Here is a 24,019-nt window from a genome sequence, read left to right on the forward strand (position 1 = left end):
GTTGGTGTACGACTGGTGGCAGCTGATAAAACCCGTTTGCTCTACTAACGTCTAACCCCTGGTTAGCTCAGTTGGTGGGGCGCTCCACTTGTAATGGAGAGGTCCCGGGTTCAATACCCGGACCAGGCGGATTTTTTCGGTCGCGCACCAGTCACCTAGCTGTGTTTGGAGATCTATGTTTGTCCTTTGTCCCCCTTGTTCCCCTTCTCCAGGGATTACTTTCGTCATTCTTGTCCAGCTCGCTTGCACCTTTGCATTTAATTGCATTATAATCAAAACACTAAATTGCAAGCTTCACCCTTGTTGGTGTACGACTGGTGGCAGCTGATAAAACCCGTTTGCTCTACTAACGTCTAACCCCTGGTTAGCTCAGTTGGTGGAGCGCTCCACTTGTAATGGAGAGGTCCCGGGTTCAATACCCGGACCAGGCGGATTTTTTCGGTCGCGCACCAGTCACCTAGCTGTGTTTGGAGATCTATGTTTGTCCTTTGTCCCCCTTGTTCCCCTTCTCCAGGGATTATTTTCGTCATTCTTGTCCAGCTCGCTTGCACCTTTGCATTTAATTGCATTATAATTAAATAAAAACGAAGGGCCCTTTCAATATGCCATCTGCTCCTTGCCGTCACCACCGCAACCACCGCCTAAGAGCAGACAACAGCTGTGGGTCGGAGCTTCTTCGCGTTTGTCGCACACACGATTCCCTGTCCCATGCGCGGAGAGACGCCTTTTAGTGGACTTGCTGTCCGTATATGGTCATGACAATTAACCAGTGCTTTATTAACGCTAAGAGAAGTCAACTGTCGATGACGTGGCTACATTGACACCCCTCAAGTGCCATATTTATTTCAAAAAGAAAATAAATAGCCGAATCAGGTACGAACATTTTTATTAAGGACATGGCAACTATCGTGGTATTTCTACTGATTTATTTTTGCATTTATTTGTTTAACGTGTAAACGCTGCACGTTTACTGACCATAATAGAACCACTAATATTTAGGTAAATGCTGAATGCCTTCAAGCCTTCTCACTAAAACGTCAGGTACCGCAAGTCAGAAAACACAAAAAGGGTGTCCTGTAAGCGTTCGTAAAACAAAGCAGCTGAAGCATAAAGTCTCGTTCACACCGTTGCGTTGGAGTGCGACTGCAACCACTTGCGTCTTGTTAAGACTGCTCGCGTCGAGCTGTTGCTATGGCAACCCTTACGAAGAGCCAATGAGGAGGCACTGTGCTGCACGACGCAACGCAGTCGACGTAACTGTGTGACTGTGATTGAACACGTGTCTAAGTTGAACGAACGGAAAGCATTTAAAAGTAGAAGCATAAAAACAAACGAAAGTAAGGATATAAAAATATGAAAAGTAGAGATTTTGAGATCCTTCGAACTCCAATAAGAAGCAGATAAAGCAATGATATATCAGTCTACAAGAAGCACAGATCTCGCAAGTATTAATGCAGGACTACACGCCCTGCATTAATACTTGCGAGATCTGTGCTTCTTGTAGACTGCGAGAATAAAAAACACAGGTTGAGCGAGTTTTAGTTTTCAATGTCCATGTCGATAACTTCATCAAGGAATGCCTTGAGCATGGGAAGGTAGACCCCCTCCACCGCCTTGAGGTCATAGCCGCTGTCCACGTAGATGGCACCGGCTACAGACTGGAAGAAGTTGTGGACGAAGCACTTTCGCTTCTCCACCTTTGACAATTGCTCCAAAGTCTGAAAGAAAATTTGCAAGAAAGACATTACGCAAACGTCAGCAACCTCCAACTGCCTTGGAAATTCTGTTGAAACAATATGCTATGAGAAGAAAGGCCATCAATCAGTGGCCTGAAACATTCAACTTTAAACCAGGGGTCCCCGAACACCGGCCCAGATCTAGCCCGCAGAACTCTTCCGCGACACGCAACTGGCCGCGGTTTTTTCAATGAAGTCCGGCCCATGAACCACCTCCAGCAAACCCACAGCTACCGGCGCAAAATGAAGCGCAACGTAAAAAGACGGTGCTGCAACGTGCTCCAAATACGCAAACGAACATTCCAAAAAGTGGAAAAAAAAAACTGCATTGCAAGGTGTGTCCTCTCGACATAATCTATATTGAACATTGTCAGCAGCGTCACCATGCTTAGTCCCGTGCTTCATGTCTCTGAAACTATGTTAAAACTGTTTTGCGTTCTCGTGTATACATTCCGCTTGGTGTCCTTTGTCACAGCTATTTCAAATCGTCGGTATTAGTTTTACCATTCTCATTAGTCTTTTGCAATGGGCCAATCTGCCAAATTTTCCATGCGCTTTGATTTATGCCTGGTGAATTTTCTTGGTCAACATTTTGGGTGGGAAGCCATAATTAGCTAAATATTAAATTTCAAATTTAAGTATTGAAGCATAGGCATTCATCTACCTTAGAATGCTGTTTTTAATACTTTCTCTAACAATAACTTTAGCGTTTAAAAGCTCATTTAGGTTTGTTTATTTAGTTGTTGTTTTTTTCCTTTAATATTTACTATATTTTCTTTTTCCAATCCCGTCCTAATCAGATCCATAATCCCGTCCCTTATACAAAAATGTATGGAGACCTTTGCTTTAAACTAAAATGATTTGATGTGCGCCAAATGCTGAACCATGTACAGAGAGCGCTCCCATTAACAACTATTAATGAACTATATCATTTTTACACAAAACTTTCCCGCTTTTTTCATAACCGAAACCTCTCGAAATAACTTACTTGCGTAACTGATACTATGTCCGGTGCTGATAATAATTCTGAACCATGTAACTATTAATGCATCTATGAATGAAAATACAATTTAATGATCATTGTTCAAAACACTGATTTTGTAGCAGCTAAAAAATCAGAATCTAAACTTCATGCTCGATCTTGAAGGGAACATTCGCTTCACATTCTCTTTCACAAAAATGGTGAGGGGCTGTTGGATGTTAAGGGCAACATCCAATACATTTTATAAATCATTAGAGCATCAAAAGTGTAATGTAAAAAGCACTGATTCTCCAGCATATCTTGACGCGCTGTGGCTAAGCGCTTCACACGATTCTAGTAATTTGAATTCCAGCAGGCGTTTTAAACACTAGCGCGAAGAAGTGCAATGGTGTAACAAACTTGCAATCAAGCAGCAGTTGACCCTTTGACCTGAGCCATTCAATGCAATGCTGTTAAAAGTGAGATTTAGGTCTGTACAACACCAGTGATGCATCATCAACGGAGTTGTCTCTTATATACATCTATCCCTGGGAGACAAAATAGTAACAACATATTTAAACGGTTGGAACTTTGAATATTCGAAAGTTTTAATACTAAAAATTTCATAATTTGGATGCATATATTCGAAAATTCGAATAAAATTAAAAACTTAAATTGTTCGGCTTCATACATTTTGCTACAAAAACTGAATATTAAAAAAACTAATTTAAATCGTGTTTTGATTCATGTATTTCAGTCTCAAATTTTAATATTCGCACAAATGTTCTTTTAAGCCCACCTGGACGCCGCTGATCGCCTTAACGTAGTCAGTCAAATGCTCCCATTCCCGCCGGTCATCCATAAACACGTGATCGTGAAAACCGTTTCGAACGGCCAGGAACGCGTACACCTCCTGGCACTCCACCATCGACCGACGGTGTGCCAAATTCTCCTTGTTCTTGCTAACGCAGTGCTCGAGCAGGTACTGCGAGATGATGAACTTGAGAACGTAGTCTCCGATGTAGTCCAGAGGATCGCAGAACGTCTTGTTGCGCGGCCGCTCCTTTTGCTTGTACGTTCTATGGAGCAGCGCCCGCAAAAGCGTACCTGCAAAAAAGATTTGTTAATCTTCTTCGACACAACCACTCGCTCTTGTATGCTCCTCGGTCAAGTCCCATGGTCAAGCTATCAAGCTGAACTTTATTATATTTATAATGCGTCTTCACAAAAAAACAAAGGCGTCTATAAGATGGCCGACATTCGCCGCGTCATGGATTTCTTAAACAGTCAGCTACTATGTGGAACTTAGGTTCGTCTGTTTCTTGCGCAGGGGTTGCATTAACGCCAGAACGCCAAATTCTGATTGGCTGTAATGGAGGGACAGCGGTTAGACCTTAATCCTAGCTGCCCTGAGGTCCACCCACTATCCTTCCAATCAGAGCCAATCAAAGCTCGGCGTTCTGACATCACCGCAACCCCTGCTCAAGAACCAGACGAAGTTATCAACCTACCTAAGAGACACGGAGCTCCTAGATGTCCTCTAAGAGTCTGACCAGTGACCAGCGAGACTGCGGCCTGGCACACTCATGTGCCTATGCGTCAAAAAAGCCTCCACTCAAGATGGACACAGTGTTGCCAGTATCCTAGGGTCATTCCCTCCCGCACACCGACTGTCCAAGCCAAAGTCAACCTGAGAACTTGAGTGTTCCTGCCTTTTTATTTGAGTTCGTACCTTCTACATCCCCATACCCTTCTCCTCCCGATCCCTCTTCCCCACCGACAGTGACATGTGCGCCTTGAGCGTCACAAACTACGACGTTGATTTCTTTCTCGTCGTTTAAATAAATAAAGCAGCCGAGCTTGGGCTCCGCATAGGACGCAAGGCGAGCACAAATCATCGTTCGTGAATCCCCGACACGTCCAGCACGATAACCACGACGTAGAGCGGAATTTTCGGCATCGTAGGAATGCTGGGAACAAGTTGGACACGACAGCTGCGATGGACTGCCTCATAACGGGTCACACAGAAAGTACCAGTTTTGCCTTGAAAGTCTCAATCCCAACTACTCCGCCTTGTTATTCAGTTCTGCAACCTTCTTTCTCCGCTTTTTGTTGCCTCCTTGTCTTTTTTGGGCATTGTGATATGTGGTTGTGTGTATAAGTCCGTGAGATTAACTATCCAGGCAATCGGCTAGTTGAAGTGCATTTCTATTCATACCCAACTGCAGCAAATGGTAAGCCTACATTTTGCATATTTCGAACTTCTTTATGTGTTCCATGTTTTATGCCAGCGTAAAGTTATTTGTCTTGTTATGCCTCTTTACATACGTGCAATATTTTTGTTTCACATTAATATGCCCGAGTGACACGATGTGCCTCAGATGTTTTGTGCATTAAATATCAAATCCAGTTAAGTGTGGCTGTTACTGCACACCATATGGAACGCAAAGAGTTGATATCCCGATGTGATCCGAAATTTCCATCTCCTCCTTTGATGTATGCTATGCATACGAAACAAAACAAAAATATAAAGAGTGAAATAAAGTAATTGGCGAGCCATAAGCAAGGCGCTATCACGCTTGTCCCAGTGATCATGGAGGCAGCACCGGCCATATACCTAAATACCTTCATAAAATAATTTACCCTGCTTGCCACTGTGGTTATAAGAATCTCGTGCATTAAATATATATATATATATTTCACATGGATGGCTTGATTATAAAGAAGGCTCACTCGAATAGTATGGTAACCATTGAATAATTAAATAATTAAATAAAGGCGCCATCACTTTTATGGTGTGCACGGCAAATATTAAATAAATAAGAAATAAATTTTTCCGGGCGACTTTTTTTTCAATTTCTTAGACTAAAAGAAAGACTTCGAAGCGTCTCACCCTTCGTCTTGAATTTGTACCCGGAAAGTTTTTCTTCGACAAATTTCTCCGGAAACTCCATTTGCAACTTGACAATTAACTCCGGCTTGAGAGTGAAGCCAGGGTGATTACTCGTGCCTGCATCTTGGGACCCTGCAAAAAAGTTACCAAAATAAGGGTGATTACGCAGGCGAGCTGGTGAGCGATCATACTGAAAAACGTCAGAGACGGAAGGACACAAAAACGGGGACCAACACAACACCGTCTCTAAACAATGTTTGTCGCTACTGGAGTGAGCACTTTGATTTTTTTTTTTTTTTGCCTATTGAGGTTTTTGTGGTCATGGTTGCTTATTGACATCTCTACACAGCCGTATATGGCCACGGTCGTAACTATACTTTTATATATCATGACCGCGCTTCACTCATAACTATTGCTACACAACAACATATAGCCTTTCCATGCCGTGATGACGTAGGACAAGTTAACGGGACTGCAGCTATGATCGCTGACGATTTGACAAAACTAGGGCGCGGCCAATCCGGAGCATCTGATTATGACTTTGCAGCCATGTAGACTGAGGCATTAGCCGTTAAGAACACCAAAGAATGAAGCGAGAAGCATAAACATGGTAGGCCCCTGTGTTTCCTAAGCTGTCTCTGTCTGTGACTACACACCTTTGCAGGGCTTATCACCGGGGCTAAAAATGTCGCGTCCCTAGCTGTGGGCGCATATGCTGCGTCCGATATTCTGTAGAAGGGAGCTATTGCGCATGCTCAGAATGCGTCCCACATCCCAGTAGACAGAGATGGCAGCGCGCAGAAGGCGTTATGTAACGCAGTAAAAGTATCTGCGAATTTTTATTTATATACCTTCCCTAAAAAATATATGAACTGTCTCCAGAAATCAAGCTTCTAAATGAACTCGGATTTTGACGAACTATCTTTTTTGCTTGATCTGAAAATATGATGGTTTTTATTTAGCCACTGTAAAATAAGAGAGAATTTTTTTCAGGTACAAAACAAAAACTAAGCAAAATGCCAGTCATAGCGCCTTTAGGAATGCTTACCGCTACTCGAGCACTTTGAAATTTCATTCTTGCTCATTGAGTTTCTAGTGGGGACGTTCCTTATTGACATCTTTACACAGCCATGTATAGCCAAGGCCATGTTATACTTTTCTTTATTATGATCGCTTCACCCATAACTGTTAACACACAAGCTTATTGTCCTTCTAGATTCAGGACACTGGGGACTGCCCGCTTATCTGTGGGTCATTGCCGTCTACTGGGGTTTGTTTTCTCCACGAGTCCCTGGAGTAACACAGCTATATGAAACCTCTAAATCAGACATACTGGGAGCCTCGATACCATGCCGTGTTGCATACACGATATAATATATTTCGGTGCGCGATAGCAAAAAAAAAACGCCAAAAATGACTTGCCATTTTGAGTGGCAGGTTGTTTTGCGCTCCTTGCTGTAGATGTCGCCGGTTTAGGATCTTCAGTTGCAGCTGAAGCCTGCAACACGCAACAACCACAACAAAATTAACAATGTATGCCCAGTTTCGACTGGCCTTGTGGTTGCTGTATAGTCTAAACCCTCCTCTTCTTCCCCTTCCCTTCCCGAGCTCCCTCTGCTCTGACACATGCAGAAATGTCTTTAAAAAAAGAGCAAATAAGAAGGAAATAAAAAGGCTAATCGAGGCGGCCTGCTGAATTGCCTGGCTACGCTGGGTTGAGGGAGGATGTAAGAGATATAAAAGAAGATAAGAAAAAGAAAAAGACATGCTTAGCACACGCACTAACTTAGCGGGCGCTGTAGCGTGCGCGCATACTTTTATGAAATTGCCGAAGTATCCCAAAGTGATTAGAATCGACACTGAAAGTACACGTTACTTGATTGCTTGGCACGAACCTCCGATCAGAAAGAACACATTGTGTGTACCAGCATAAACACTAAGGATCGATCGCAAAAATTGAGGGACACACGCGACCGTTTTGCGCGATCATAGAAATGCGAGTCATGCACACTATGGTATGTTACAGGTTAAGAAAAGCAGGACAATCTCCTCCCACAGAGGCCTTCACTCATTCCACTTTACCAAAGCGAACGCTAGAAAGGAGAAAACAACCAACCACGAAGATCGGAGCTTTGTGGGCTGGGTTTCTCTTCGGATTCTTAAATCGCAACAGAGTATGTACAAATAATAGCGGGCAGAACACTTTTTAGATACAAAACACCAGGCACGTGTCTGACCAAAACGTTAGGGAACCGTTTGTAGCTTTCTCTTCTTTGGCCCCAACCCCAGGGGTCGAGTGCATGGGACATCGAGAACAGTTGGTCGTCAAGGTAAGAACAACAAACTCTCCCGGAGCTCTATTCCGACATTGTAAAGTGTGTATTCACCTTATACAGGCGATACAGTTTCAAAATGTCTGAAGCGATACTTCAGACGTTTTGAATATGGTGTGTTTTTTTTTTTTTTTTTTTTTTTTTTTTTTTAAATTGGTGCACGAAATTTCCCGCTGGTAGGAAACGCCTAGGCGCAAGCAACAGCAGATTTTGTTCGTCGAGGTTCACGATTGGAGAGGTATCGACTGTAAATGTAAGAAGGCATCTCTTTGACTGAGATATGTAAATGTCCAACTTGAGAGAAAGACGTGTTTCACTCTACCGCATAACAAAAAAAAAAAAGAAAAAAGATAGATTGTTTTAATATTTTGTTCTTTCTGGTGTGTCCCAGGGCTGGGTACTCGGACCGTTGCTCTTTTTGGTTTTCATCGATGATCTGCAAGTTGGTAAGCCCTCGATACAGTGCCGTTTTTTTGCTGATGATTGTGTATTGTTTTCTATATATCTTGTGTATCTAAAGAAAAATGTTTAGAACAGAGTATTCAAATGATTTGATTGTGGTGTCAAGAATGGAAAATGGATCTGAATGTCAAGAAGTGTGTACAAATGTCAGTTACACTGTAGAAGGTGCCTCTCTTTTTAGAGCGCAGATCTTAGGGGCCCGTTCCCGGCTTGAGCGGCGTCGCCGTCGCCGTCGGCGTCGCCGTCGGCGTAACCAAGGTCATCCCAAGGTCACTTGACCCCCAAGGCCATCCCAAGGTCACGTGACACCCAAGGTGACGTGACTACCCAAGGTCACCCCAAGGTCACGTGACACCCAAAGTCACGTGGCTTCCCAAGTCACGTGACCCCCGATGACGTCATCAGTGACGTCACTGATGACGTCACCGGCATCCTCATCTTCAGCGTCATGATCACTGATGACGTCATCAGTGACGTCACTGATGACGTCACCGGCATCCGCATCGTCATCATCACTGATGACGTCACCGGCATCCGCATCGTCATCACTGATGACGTCACCGGCATCCTCATTGTCAGCGTCATGATCACTGATGACGTCATCAGTGACGTCACTGATGACGTCACCGGCATCCGCATCGTCATCATCACTGATGACGTCACCGGCATCCGCATCGTCATCGTCATCATCGCTGATGACGTCATCAGTGACGTCACTGATGACGTCACCGGCATCCGCATCGTCATCATCACTGATGACGTCACCGGCATCCGCATTGTCATCATCACTGATGACGTCATCAGTGACGTCACTGATGACGTCACCGGCATCCGCATCGTCATCATCACTGATGATGTCACCGGCATCCGCATCGTCATCATCGCTGATGACGTCATCGGTGACGTCACTGATGACGTCACCGGCATCCGCATCGTCATCATCACTGATGACGTCAGCGGCATTCGCATCGTCATCATCACTGATGACGTCATCAGTGACGTCACTGATGACGTCATCGGTATCCGCATCGTCATCGTTACTGATGACGTCATCGGCATCGTCACGTGACCCCCCTAGGTCACGTGACCCCCAACCAAGGTCACTTGACCCCCCCAGTACCCTTCCCTCCTCCTCAAGAGCTGCGCTCTAATTCGGCGTTACAGGGAGTTGTAAACGGCTTTCACTTTTTTTCTTATACTATTCATTCAAATGCCTTAAAAGCAGTTAATGAGTACAAGTATTTGGGTGTTACTATCACGTCCAACTTAAGCTGGGCTAGTCATATTGAGCAGATTACTACAAAAGCGTCAAGTAACTGTGGCCGCTACGTAGGAAAATCTGTCACTGCACTTCTGCGACAAAGCTGACGGCTTGTAAATCACTGATTTGTCCTTTGCTGGAATATTCCGATATCGTATGGTACCCACACTCGCAATCGCTCAGTGACCAATTGGAAGGCCTCTAAAAAAAATCTTTTAACATATATTTATAACTCATACGGCAAAGATTCGCACGTGACACCGTTGTACGCCGCTTCCGGAGTGCCTATATTATCATGCCGAAGGAAAGTGAAGCGTTTGAAATTTTTGCATAATATAACCATTACTAAAGCTGGTTTAAATTTTGATGATTATTGGTAGACTAACGGGAGTCGTGAGGACAATGCAAAAGCACGAGAATTTGCTCACTGAGTTTTGTTGCAGAAAATATGTTTTTAAATGCTCCTTTTTTTTTCATCGTTCTGTTCGTGAGTGGAATGAGTTGCCCCCAAGTCTGTCGGCGATTGCTTCTACCGCTTTATTTGCAAGTGCAGTTGATGAACTTTTTTGTCACTAATGACTAACCTACTTGTCAATTGTTCTTGTTGTGTTTATTCGACTCGTTGATTGTCTATGATGTTGTCTTATCATGCCTTGACCCTCAAAAGTTGGCCGACAGTATTCTCAAACAAAATTTAAAAAAAATTAACGTTTGAGTGCGATTGACTGCATTACAGTCCTGTGTGACCCTACGAGAAACTATACTGAGGTCATCTTTCGTATAGCCCTTGAAAACGTCGGATCTGCGTTTATTCTCGCAAACACGGCGAAACCTTCAGTCTATAGTTACACGCACGTTGGATGGGTTCCTGGGCTGCTGAGAGATGGCACTAGTGTGTCAATGTGTTGTCTCGTCGTATGCGCGCTGCAAGCGGTTGCAAGTCAGTCGATCACACCCAAACACAAATATGGGAACCAGCCTAAAAACGTTGCACCCGCCGCTTAAGCTGTTAAGCCCAGCTTAGCTTAAGCTATGTTAAATCTGTTCATTGCTGACACTGCGTTCCCTACGTTTGTCATAATGCCGCGTCTTTGACTTCGCCAATACAAGTTTTTTTGTTTTTTTTAATTACGACTTACCTTGACAGGAGTGCTTTTTTTCTCAATGGGACTGATCAAGTCCATCTCGTCCAGGGCATCGACAATATCGACAAACCCCTCCTCCATGCTGCAAGCTTCTCCTGAAAACATATTCAGCAAGTCACGATAAAGTTATATGCTAAAATTATATGTATTCTCATAATGTAGCAGGTCAAACTGATCTATAGGGGGCATCAATGCATACTAATTTCCATAACACTCAGACTGAGTGGCATCAATTAACTGCATGCACGCAGTAAGTTTGCGATTGAATTTAGTCCATTTGTCGTCTGAAATCGGGAGCGGTCTTACTCGACCATGGTTATGTAAAGGTTTTAAACCAAACACTTGCGTTTTATAATATCCGCATGCAAACAATAAGTGATTGTAGTCCTATAAAGGTAGAGTTTTAATGTCTATTTAAGGATCTGACATTCTATCTTGTGGAATCCTTCACCAAAATCTTGTCCTAACGCGTTTTTTTTCGTTTTTTTTTTTTTTTACGGACAATTGTTTTGAGCACATTTTTTCAAGATTTCTGCATCTTGGGTTTGTGAAATTCGAATCATTCTTTGGATTCGGTCTTCTTTTAGTTATATTTAATTTGCTTGCCAACGAAACAGGCATGGTGGAATGTATTTTGCGCTACGGTTGCATACCACCTCAGAACACGTTTATTTTTGCCCAAAATACTTTTATTTTTACCCAAACAAAATAACACCCTGTACTAAAATAGCTCCATCTAGGATGCATTTTAATATTGACTAAAATAAAAATGTTCTCTGAAGAGGTTTATCTAGAAAGTGAAATATACCTTGTTAACACGCACATGAAAGAAAAACCAAGGGCGTTTTCACATGACGTCAATCCGCCATTTTGTTGTTCGTTTTTCTTTTTTTTCAAACAAGATTACTAGTTTGAAGGATTACATCGCGACCTGTTGAGGATATGTAAGCCTTGTAAGACTTATAAGCTTCTACGCTCTACGCATATGAGGGGTCATGAAAATCCTTTGAATGCTCACCTTCAGCACACGCCAAACGATTCACGACAACAATATGGTGGACGAAATTACGTCGGTAAAAACACCTGCTTCCTGCAGTTGCTTCTAACGGGAATCACAGGCTAAGAAAAGTTTTCTGGCTGGGGAGGAGGAAGCAGACGGAATGCTGAAGAGAGGAGGAGGTGTCTTCCTCTCCTCTCCAGTTCCGTCTGCTTCATCCTCCCCTGCGCCCTTTCCCTCGAAAACGTTGATCTGCCTCTCTCAAACGCTCTTCCACTTATCTGGTCGGCACAGCCTTTCGGAAAGCTGGCAGAGAGTATAAAAACCCGGGAAACCTAACGAGAAAAAAGACAGATGGCATACAACCACACAACTCTCGTTATCTTTTTTTTCTCTCTCTCTCTTTCTCGATTTCTTATCCATGCCCCCCAGTCCGTTCAAGAAGGACGGCAAAACCTACTTAAGAAAACTGTCTCGCCGTTATGTATGGTGCGGAGAAATTAAACACTTAAGTCCCTCACAGGTCTTTTTTGTTTGTTTGTTTGTTTTTGTTTTTTGCATTGTTAAAAAATATATTTGAAGTAAAAACAAAATTTCATGTCAAGTCAAATTCTCTTGTGAGTACTTAAAGAAAAAAAAGTAGTTCCTTTTTTTTGCAAGATTGCTACGGATTTTTTCTCGCGTCTCTTGAGTCTTGTAATGATGTCCTCATTATCGCCAGACGTTCCGTCATTTTTATGAACGTGATCATATTACCTCCTGATAAAAGAGCCTCCATGTTAATATTTTTCTTCATTGTTTTTAGTGTCGTTCCAGCTTTCAAACGCGTAAATCATAATAAAAAAAACACGAGTTAAAAAAAAAAAACTTATACTCTTTGTTAGTAAGCAGGAACATTATTTCCACGAACTCTTGCAGCAAACAAGATGAAGTGCGTACTATAGGAATGGAGTATTTTTTGCAGGCACTCTCAAAGTATTGTTAAAAGAACAAAAAATGGTAGAACAAAACAAAACGCAACAACGTTCTAAATTTAAAAAAATAACAATTAAAAATGAGTTGTCAAAGCCATTCACACACACACAAAAAAAAAACATGCGCGTCGCAACATTTTTCTTTTTTTTTAGAAAAGTAGTTTGTAGAGGAGGACGACGGCGGGCGGGCCAATTTTTCTCGCGACGTGCAGCGAACGACCGGACCTGAACTACAAAGTTATCTCCATCGCCAAACTCAATTCGTGACGACATTTTGACGTCACCGCGAACTTTATTATTTTACCAGCATAGCTCGAACTCCATCGGAATCCGTAGGGAAAAACTCAATCGCAACGTCACATCACATGACCAAAAGGGCAGCCAATCAGCGACCGATTGAGTTAACTTCATCGTTGAGTTTGCGATCTAGTATAGACAGACAGGTTAAGCAGTGACTATTTCGACGTCCACTTTCAAAATAATTTTAAATATCATTTCGACGTCCGTGATGCCACTGTGGCGCCCGTGGCTCGTCTAGACAAGCTCCAGACAGCGGACGGTCCTGCGACGAAGACCGCGCAAGCGGACGGCGGCCGTAGGGGTGAAACCCGGCACAGCTCATTCCGGAGGGGGAGAGCTCGGTGGCCGAGCGTCGAAGGACCGTCGGCTCAAGAGCCAGTCGGCTTATGGGCTCACTCGCGCCTACGTAAAGTAGAGCACTATATAGCTCCTTCGGAGCAGAGTAGCGCAGAGCCGTTTATACTGAGAGAGTTTGGCCTTCTTAAGGAGATTTTGACAGTCTGACAACCACAGCAGCGTAGTCTGACAACCGGGGGATGACTACTTCCGTCCGCCATATTGTGGCTCTGACTCATAGGAACTCTACGCGGTTTCTCAGGAATGAACAAGACAAAGAAGTAACGCCATATTGTGTTATCGCGAAATCCGCTTGTTCTAGCGGCCAACAAGCTCCGCCCATCGGCCAAACTCTCTCAGTATAAACGGCTCTGGAGTAGCGCAATCTAGAACGCCGCCTCTCGGCGACTAGCGGCGAACGCCCGGAGGTTCCAACTGCGGTCAGAAATGCATGGAGAACGTGAGACAATCGCTGTTTCTTCAGTGTTGTGGGAATATACGGAATGGCAATCGTTTGTGACGTAATAATGGAACATTTTAGAATAATTTGCGCTAAGTTTTGTACCCCGCAAGGACCTGACTTTTTTTTTAAAAATTGCTTGAGCGGCATCATGCAGCAGACGACACGGCGACGTCACACCATTCACGTGACCCGCTCCGGCCAACCCGAAAAGCCCATCTCCGCTGCGAGCAAAAATCGTCTGCTTCAAACGCCATTGCCTTGAAAATTGCCCTCTCAAAATTTGCACACGCATCCGATATTATTAAAACTTTGACAAAGTGTTTAGTGCTTTACTAACTTCACGACAGACTAGTTTTGAAACGTGTGAACTCGCCGTTCATTTTTTAATCAGCCGTGTTGTATCGATCTCCATGTATTCTCCCATAGGGCGGGCCGCCTCTTGGAACCCTGAGTACCACGTGACTCGCGCCGAGCCGCTCTGTCGGCCATCTTGTCGGCAAAACACGAGGTTCAAAGGATTGCGCTACTCTGCTCCGTAGGAGCTATATATTGCTCTAACGTAAAGACAGCTCGCCGAGAGAAAGTCTTCGTCTTGGGCTCGAAGAGGAAACACGTAATTTGGTACGCCTGTTAGCTTTTGGTTATTAAACTTATGTAGTCCTTTTTAAACAGCTATCTCGTTTTACTTTATCTATATTTAAGTTCCTTCGCGACTACACCACTTTTGAAGACGTGAAATGATCTTCAAATATATTTTGACGTCCCGCGTCAAGATATTTTGTCATTATTTTGACATCTCAAGCTTGGAACTTTGGAGCTTTCGAGTCCGGACTGAAAAACTATTAAAGCTGGAGTTTAAAAAATATATATATATATATATATTTATTTATATATAGGCATCACGCACTTACATTTGTTACGTGCAGGGAAAACAGAGGGGTATCCAGATCCCCTTTGTTGTAAATCAAAATTTTAAGTGAGACGCGTGCCGAGGTGCGAGCTCAGAACGCTCAGAACATCGCAAGTTCGCAACCGGGCGTGTCACGTCCGAAAGGATAAACTGTCGAGCCAGTCCTACACAGACGTTGAATAAAAGATTTCCACTGCCGACTAGGACCGAAACAATCCGTCGAAACGCCAACACAACACCGACGTCACCATCAGAAACTAGAAAAGAACCAAACCAGAAAACGGCTAACATTGCTGCATCGAAGGAGGACGTCGAATTAATAAAGCCACTATATTTTGACATTTTACGGAAACGATGTGAGAGACGTCGAAATAATTTTTAGATATATTGACGGTGGGCGTCGAAATAGTCACTGCCTTCGGCGCAGAACCTGTTTTTGTTGTGTTTAGTTCCGCCAAACATGTTTGGAAGCAATGAAATGTGGAGAAAAAGAAGCGGAGTGTAACACCTGACTGTGAGCAGTGCCATATCACATGAGCGAATGATGTTTTAGCGAACTGCGAAATCGACGTTGTAGCGAAGGACACTACACTATCACTACAAATAATAAGTATTTACAGTAACTTAGAAGCTTACAATTAAAGAGATGCAGAGACCGTAGACAAAATTATTGTTCCACTAGAAAGGATGAGAGAAACAAAATAACTGTTTCATTAAGTGTTGGGTTTTGTGTTTGAGAGATTGTGCCTCCGTTAACATATGGTGTGATACTGAAATAAGGGTTCCTGCGTAGCAGTGATGGCCCATACCGCGTCCAAGAGTTTTCTATTTTCGGTGCAAAAATTCCCAATTCGAGGTACGTTTTCCCCGTAAAAATATGAAATATCCTTTCTCTACATTTGTTTACTTCTATTTTCGCAGCAGTTGATTTCGGTGGTCATGCGGGCCACTTTGTCCGCGTTTTACCACAAAAGCCGCGTGAAATGGCATGTTTAAAGAGAAGAAAATGATAGAGCCATATGCATATCCGCGGATTATCCGTAATTGCCACATTCACAAGTCTCAGGTGCAATAGAGCAAAAGATAAAGATGGGTTTCAAATCAAGCCATTCGTATACATCATGGATCTATTGGCCCCAGTGTTAACTCATATATACAACCTTTCATTTTCCACTGGCGTATTTCCAAAACAAATGCAAGTCGCAAAAGTCGTTGTTATACATAAAGGCGGTCCTATTTCTGATTTGTCAAATTACAGGCCAATTTCCATTCTTCGAGTGTTGTCAAAAGGATTAGAAAAAAAATCATATATCATAGAATTAACTCTTTTTTAACCAAACATGCTGTCTTGTCACAACCAGTTTGGTTTCCGACGAAATCGATCCGCGGAAATGGCACACGGTCAGCAAAAAGAAGTAATAATCAACGCATTTGAAGAAAAACATTTAGTGCTTGGAATATATGTAGATTTCTCTAAAGCATTTGACTTACTCAACCATAACGTGCTAACATATAAGCTTAATCATTATGGGATCAGGGGCGTAAGTTTATCACTTCTTCACTCCTACCTAATGCACCGTAATCAGATGGTATCACATAATTACTTCTCATCAGAGCTAAAGAAACTGTCATCTGGTGTACCGCAAGGTAGTATTTTAGGCCCTCTGTTATTTTTGATATATATTAATGATATTTTTTATGCTCCCCTTTCAGTAAATATTATTGCCTATGCTGATGATCTTACAATGCTCGTAACAGGAAAAACGGTTGGCGAGTTGTCTGCATGTGGCAATCAATTCCTTTCATACTTGCACCAATGGTCCGAAAAAAATCACTTGAAGGTTAATACTAACAAAACTAAAGCTATAATATTTCGAACAAAGAATAAAGTAATATCAGAAGATATTCAACTTCTACTAGGACAAAGCAGGATTAATATCGTACCAACGATGAAATGCTTAGGCGGTGTGTTTTCCGAGACGCTTAACTGGGATGCACAGATTCAACATACACGCATGAAAATGAACAAGATAATTGGTGTACTGTGTCGCCATAGATACTCGCTTCCGACAAGTGTTAAAATCCTCATTTATAATGCATTTTTACTACCTATTATTACTTACTGTAATATCATCTGGGGAACAACCACAAAACAAAACAAACTCAAATTACTTCTTGCGCAAAAAAGGGCAGTAAGGCTGATTGCTAATGTCTCATGGTGCACGCATACCGAACAATATTTTTTCAAGTTCAGTATTATTAAGTCAACCTCTCTTTATGCTTTCAAATTGTTGTGTATGTATAAGAGTGCTGTCGCGACTAGCAATGATGTCCTGTTAAGTATGTTTAAACTCAATCGCCACACACCCGCATATAGCATACGTCACAACATTGCTTGGTCATTGCCATTTTGCCGCACATCTTATCGCGCCCAATCATTATGTTATAACTTACCGCTTTATCTCAACATTTTTTTGCATAATAATATTTCTATAGAAACAACCCCCAAGAAAAAATTGATTGATGTCCTTCATCTGTTAGATCTGCATTTTGTGTAAGAATTGTGTAACTGTTCCTTTCACTAAATATGCATAGTGCCCCATTACGTTGAATGTGTCAGCGTACTTCTTTTTTTTTTTTTTTTTTGGAAATGTTCTTTTGTTTCTGCCCACTGCTGTCGTGTGTAGGGGCGCAGGGGGCCCTCAAGCTGCACCACGCAGCTTTTTCCCTTGCGTCCCATCTCACAATGTAATGTTGAGAGATAAATAAATTCAAATTCAATTCAAATTCAAATATCTGTAGTAAACTGGCGGATGGGGATACAAATTAGACGGATTTTGGCGGATTGCAAATCGGATGCGGATCTCAGAGCTGCGGGTGCGGATATCCGCGGATCCAAATCTAAATGTTTGCCCGGTGGCATTCAGTCCGTCGACTGAAGTTTCATCTACAGATCGTTTCGTCGACATGCGACGTTTAATCTCAAGGCTTCCCGTGTTCGTTTCATCAAAAAACCTGAGACGTTTCGTCGCACACAACCCTGCTATTTTCGTAACAAATTTTTTGCGTCTCGCCTGGATTACAGGGGGAGGGGGCATGGTTTGGGTTAAGCACGCCTTAGTGAATCGCGCGCTGGCTTTTAGCGGCTTAGTGAAGAAATGCGTTGTCGACAAAACGTCGCAGGGGCATGAGCCCACAAAACGTTAAAGGAGTACTCCACCGATTTTTTGAGCTACCTAAACTAACTATATTTTCTGACTCCCCGGCCTTTACTCTCTCCGGTATGCTATTTAGAATCGCGAAATTCATAATAGGTATTGTGAAATCGGCAAATGAAAATGATGCAAAAACCGACATTCAAATATACGCGCACTTTTCAGTGCCGTGACGTCAGTGGCAGGCAGGCTTGCCAGTCGAGCAAGCAGCCAGAAAATAGAATATACCAATCATTTGTTCCGTGCTTTAGCGCGGGTACTGCAGCGAGCTTCCCAAGCATTCATTTGACACCACGAAACTGCTTCGAATCAGTTTAAAACAAAATCTACAGCCCAAAGAGTGAACCCCTGCCTTCCACTGACGTCACTTTTTCATTGTTGCCAGTAGAGACTTCGAGCTTGAAAAACACGGTGAGGACCAAAACTGTAAATTCAATAACTTCGCGAAAAAACAATATTTTGACCTAATATTTGGGATACTATTTTCACGATGTTTGTTAGTTTAGCAAAATTTCAAGCAAATCGGAGACAATAAAATAACCAGTGGAGTACCCCTTTAAAGGGATACTGAAGCGAAACTTGAAATACACCTATTATGGTCAGAAACAGGTTCAATATGATCAATGATATTCATAAATCATAATCGCGCGTTTGTATTTTGAACGGATGGCTATATTTTTCACCCTGATGGGCCCGATTGGGCGCGCGCTCAAAAATCGGCCATCGGAGAGCGCGATGCGTCTTGGGATAGTGGGCGCATTCGTGACGTCACTTGTGCCGGTCGGGAAAGGCTACGGCGTGAATGTTGTGGTTACGAGCGTTGCCACTTGGTGGCGCGTCGACGGTTTACGACCTGTGACAACGTGGCCGTTTGAGATGTGCAAGGGCTGCACGCACGCTGCACCAGCTGCACCACGGGACCACGGCAAGTCGGCAACCACGGCAGCACTGACTAAACCAGCTCTGAGGCCGGATTCTCAAAGCGAATTCACGACGAAAAAAGTGCGTACGACAAATTTGAGAGAAAACCCGTGCTCTCGAAACGAAATTGTCGTAACCTTTGCGCAGGTTACGACAGAATCCTACGACAGCTCCGAAGCTGTCTTACGCACTTTTTACGATCAAATCAACAAGGCCGACAGCGTCGCTCAGTTACTTGGTATCGGCCACCAACGGACATTTATTTTTCTTCGTGCTCTTCTCGTGCGTCCCGACTTCAACCAGCAAGAAAAAAGGAAGGAGTACTTAAAACAGACCACGACAATCAAGAACGCAGGATCCACAAACACACGAGAAGAGCTACAACAGCCACGATTCTGCCGACCGAGCGAGCTCGGCAGAATATAGTAGGCCTAGCAGCAACATCGACTCGGCGCACCGTTGCTCCGGCGGTCCTTGGCCAAGACCGTCTGTCCATGACCGGCTGGCCTGCTGAATGGAATATGCCCGCGCGACCCTTGTGGACCCTTACCGGATGAGTAGTTTGATCCCTGAACTAAATTTCGGAGGTCAATATTTTCCCCTTGTCATCTCGATCTCCTTGTTTTCCGAGACAGCGGTGACGAACGCTGTCGTCGAAAAGGGACTCTCATTGATTCTATCTCCTTGTTTTGCGTGATATAGAGCTCAAATAAACGCCATACGGATTACCTTGGCAACTCGGTATGTACACTCTGTTATTAGCATGCCATTTTTATTCTGACTCGACGCTACGTCAGTGTCGAGCTACGCGATGTCGGTCTAACCTTTCTTTGCCGAGTGTCATGTCAGTATCGAGTTGCAATCGTAAAAGATCGGTCCAGAAGCGCTTACCGAAGCGCGGTCTAACAGAGCGAATCCAGCACTTCGATCAAACGCGCGTGTCCGCTCCGAGTGTGAACAGGTATTTGGCATTTGCGTGGCTCTTGCTGACACCCTCGTAGTTCAAACATATCCTTTTTAACGTCGGCTTGCAGCTCGCGACTCGCAGCAACTAATACCGGCCGTGCCAGAAGCATGCTCGGGCCGTGTCGTGCAAGGAGCCGCAACGAGAACGAGCTCACTGTGGCCAACTACGCTTTGGTTTTCTCCGCCAAGGCTTTGCAAACGCGTTCAGGATAGGCGAATTCTGCCGGCACGCCGTATTGCCGCAGAACGGCGCTGCTATTTGGCACAAGTGATGTCACGAGAACTTCCCCCCCATCCACCAGATGAGAATTTGAAATCGTTTAATTATGTTTAAAATTAGTTCTCCTGTGTTTTACAGCGTAATATTTATATTTCCGAGGTGGTGCCTGTCCCTAGCCCATATTTATGCAACAAGATCGGCGCTAAAATTTCGTTTCACTACCCCTTTAAGCGTCGACGAACCGTGTGTGTTCATGAAATGTATGTCCGTGAAAAGTTGTCCGCGAAACGTATTTCCATAAAACGCGTTTCGAAGAAACAATAGGGATCCTAAGAAAGATCTGGTTCTTACTGAAGATCGCTTCAGTTAGTGCATTTCATCTCGTTAAAGATGCTATCTATCGAAAAAGTAAAAGTAAAGAATGCAGGGCGTCAATCGTCCCGAGGAAGCTAGTTCTTTGGCAGGGAAAGAGCGGAAAACCTTCTCGGGCAAAGAAAAGCTCAAACGAACAAGTCACAAGAAAGTAGAAGAAACCTTCCCCTCTCCGCAAAGAGTGGTGTGGTCATGATACCAAAAACAAAAGAAGCGCTTCGACAGCAAGCGCGACCCTGTACAGTTTGCAAAGTTTCGGAATCAGCGGCGCCAGCATCTTTTTTTGTATGCTTAGAGTTCTAGCCAAGAAAGTTTGGTGGTTCATATTCGTCTGGTTACGACGCAAGGCGCCAGAAATGTAAGCGGCTGCCGCGCACAATCTCCGTAGGCGCCCCAAACAAAAAAAAAAAAAAAGTTTTTATATATATATTTGGGCGCCTGCAGGCCGCGATCTTTTTAGAAAAACACGTTAGTCGATCCGATCAAGCCTTGGACTTTGACTTAGCGGCGCGTCTGCACGCTGGCTGACACGAAACACCGCGAGACTCGAGGCGGCCGCATACGCTCGGTAATACCATAGAAAGGATTTTGTCTTCCTACCCACTGCTTCTCCTACTCTCTTCCCAAACTTTTTTTTTTTTTTTTTACCTTCTTTTTTAGGCGTTCAGACTTCAGGAAAGTTTCCGATTCCGCGTGCGGCGGGGAAGAACGCGGTCGGCGTGATTTCCGCTGATTTTGCTAGTCAAATGTAATCGTTCGTAACCTCTGGTAGTTAGCAAGAACATCGGCATGGTTCCACATTTTGCGGATGCGGTTCGGATACGGATGCAAAGTATGCGGATGCGTATGCGGATCGGATACTCAAACTGTTATCCGCGCAGGGCTCTAAAAATGTTACTGGTCACGTTGTATTTTTATCACCTAAATGATATAGTCCTTAGACGCGGCCGTTTTGCTGCACCGTTCAGACACCCACTGTTCCTACACAGCGACTTTCCCACTTCCTCTTCTTGAAACTTTTGGAGGACAAGGTATTTTTCGTATATTTTTAGTTTTCTCTGAAGCTTTTCCTGGATTCCCTTGTTCATCCTTAATATTCCCTACAGTCATGTTAAAATTCCCATTTCCCTTTTCATTGAAATCGAGACCGAGCATTCCCTGGAAAAGCTGAAATTCCCTGCATGGAACGCTACTGCTGCGGAGGCGTGCTGATGAACGAACTAGTGAAAAAAAATACTTGAGACTAGGAACAAAAAATGAGGTAAAACGCAACACCGTCTCAAATTACAGGGTGTTTTCTTGTTATTTTTACAAGTTTAACAGATTTGTTTAAAAAAAAAAAAAAAAAGCCGTGAAAGCTACACTTATGCGGTTTGTGCAGGGAGTTAATTTTACGGCCAGGAAGACGTAGTATGGGAACTAATACGCCTCGCAAGTGGGCTCATTTTCGTCTTCTGCGCATGAGAAAGGAAGTAGCGGTGACGTCAGAACGCCGAGTCCTGATTGGCTGATCGCGACCCCCTATTGAGCGTCGTCTGCTCCTTTGCAACGTCGTCTGCTCGCAACATCGTCTGCGTCTGTCTTACCTTTCCTGCGACTTTCGGAGCGAATCGACTTGGCCTGTAAGGGAGGGCAGACGAAATAACTCGAGCGGTACGTTGTTTTCGTCTAACAACTAGCAGACGCGCATCAAGGAGGGAAGTCAAAGGACTCACTGGCGAGGTGTCCCGAGGCGCCGAGGTTTGTTTGCTTAGTGTCCGCAAGTTCCCTCCCAAATACTTTTTACCTCCATTCGTGTGCGGCGAGACTCCTCACTCTTTAACGGCGCCGGCGGGTTGGCGCAGTTAACGTCGTCTGCTTTACGTCTGCTAGTCAAAGCGATGGCTGCTTTACCTTTCCTGCGTCTGTCGGAGATTCGCCGCTTTTTCACCGGCGAGAGTCACCGTTGCCTCGGGAAACAAGGAGATAACAAGAGGAAGAAATTGACCTCTTAATCTAAAATTGAGGTCAGCGATCAAAGTATAACACGGGAAGGGTTCACAAGGGTCGCGCGGGCATATTCCATTCAGCACGTCAGCCGGTCGTGGGCAGACGGTCGCCGAGTCGCGGAGTGCCTGCTAGGCCTAACTGCCCAGATCGTTTGGTCGCGTTCGGTGGAATCGTCGCCGTCGGAGCTTTTCCCCGGTGTCTGTGGATCCAGCGTTCTTGTTCGTCGTGCTCTGTTTCAAGTAATTTTTACTTTTTTTTTTGCTGCTTGAAGTCAGGACGCGTGAGAAGCTCACGTAGAAAAATAAACGTCCGTGGGTCGTCGCGACCGCGACGCTGTCGGCCATGCTGACTTGATCGTAAGAAGTGCGTAAGACAGCTTCGGAGCTGTCGTAGGATTTCGCCGTAACCTGCGCAAAACTTACGAACATTTTGTTTCGTGAATACGAATTTGTTCTTAAGTTTTGTCTTACGCACATTTTTGGCGTAAGATCGCTTCGTGAATCTGGCCTCTGCACTTCCGAAAGTCGTAGGAAAGGTAAGACAGACGCAGACGACGTTGCGAGCAGACGACGTTGCAAAGAAGCAGACGACGCTCAGATAGGGGGGCTCGATCAGCCAATCAGGGCTCGGCGTTCTGACGTCACCGCTACCCCCTGCGCAAGGAGCAGACGAACTTGCCCTCCGCATAGTAACGATCAGACGGCTAATTAAGTAAAAATTGTTGATTAACTTTTAATTTGTGAATATAGACATATGGTTCCAGTTAGAAACTTGCTCAGCGTAATCAAAAACCATTTAATCAATATTCTATTTTTTTTTTTTTTTTTTTTTTTTTTTTAGAATTACCTTGAGCGCGTGGGAAGCGTAGTAGTGCGCTACAGGCACCACTCGTGGAGCATATATACATGGCTGGGGCTTTGAAAAGAAGCGGAAAAATCGCGCGGGCGCGTTATCGACCCAGGTAGCCTTGCACCTGCTGAGTGATAACTTTAGCGCACTACAGCGCTTCTCATGCATTCAAAGTTTTTCTAAGAATTACTGATGTAGTGGTTTTCGATGACGCTCAGCAAGTTTCTAATTTGAACCATATGTCAATTTTCACTAATAAAAAAGTCGATTATTTTTAATTAATTAGTCGACTGATCGTTACCTGGCCGTCTAACTCACCTGCACAAACCGCACAAGTGTAGCTTTCACGACTTTCTTTTAAACAAATCTGTTAAGCTTTAAAAAAAAATATTGTATAACTGAAAGCACCCTTATAGCTGCACTCGTAGCATTAGCATTAGCGACCATAACATTTCTTCTATCCACAACGCCACTCCATAGAGTGCATCACGCACTCGGCAGGCTAACTTACCTCGTGCTTGAGCAGCAACGGTTTGTCTGTTTACTGCCGAGTTCAAACAGCAGAATGCCTCAGCTGCCTGTTGGGTTGAACGATTGAACTCGGGGGTGACTCGGCGCGGCGACGTGAGCTGTCAGCCTCCTATTGCTCCTATCGCGACGGAGGAAATACATACAAGTTAAAATAAGCCCGGTCGGGGCAGATGGCAGACGGAGAT

General features: G+C 44.0%; 1 protein-coding gene across 2 annotated transcripts; it reads right to left on the reverse strand.

Annotated features, from left to right (window-relative positions):
- Positions 1–869: 869 nt before the first annotated feature.
- On the reverse strand, positions 870–24,019 carry LOC115321698 (endoribonuclease Dicer homolog 3a). 2 transcript variants are annotated; one of them, XM_042286708.1, is made up of 6 exons: positions 23,815–24,019; positions 10,786–10,886; positions 7,013–7,088; positions 5,591–5,722; positions 3,497–3,804; positions 870–1,718 (listed from the first exon to the last, which is right to left on the reverse strand). In XM_042286708.1, the coding sequence occupies exons 2-6, from the start codon at positions 10,870–10,872 to the stop codon at positions 1,539–1,541; spliced, it is 783 nt and encodes a 260-aa protein (XP_042142642.1). In that variant the 5' UTR covers positions 10,873–10,886; positions 23,815–24,019; the 3' UTR covers positions 870–1,538. The 2 variants fall into 2 exon arrangements, with proteins under 2 accessions (XP_042142642.1, XP_029837812.3); XM_029981952.3 differs by having other exon boundaries at positions 10,786–10,899; positions 23,815–23,981.

The sequence above is a fragment of the Ixodes scapularis genome, unplaced genomic scaffold (assembly GCF_016920785.2).
Source record: "Ixodes scapularis isolate PalLabHiFi unplaced genomic scaffold, ASM1692078v2 PGA_scaffold8__174_contigs__length_109621045, whole genome shotgun sequence".
NCBI lineage: Eukaryota > Metazoa > Arthropoda > Arachnida > Ixodida > Ixodidae > Ixodes > Ixodes scapularis.

Excerpts from the sequence above, each read along its gene's own strand:
- LOC115321698 (XM_029981952.3), bottom strand. The coding sequence starts at position 10,896 with ATGTTTTCAGGAGAAGCTTGCAGCATGGAGGAGGGGTTTGTCGATATT. Across the intron at positions 7,089-10,785 it reads AAAAAAGCACTCCTGTCAAG|GCTTCAGCTGCAACTGAAGA; the intron begins GTAAGTCGTAAT and ends TGCGTGTTGCAG. Across the intron at positions 3,805-5,590 it reads GTACAAATTCAAGACGAAGG|GTACGCTTTTGCGGGCGCTG; the intron begins GTGAGACGCTTC and ends TCTTTTTTGCAG.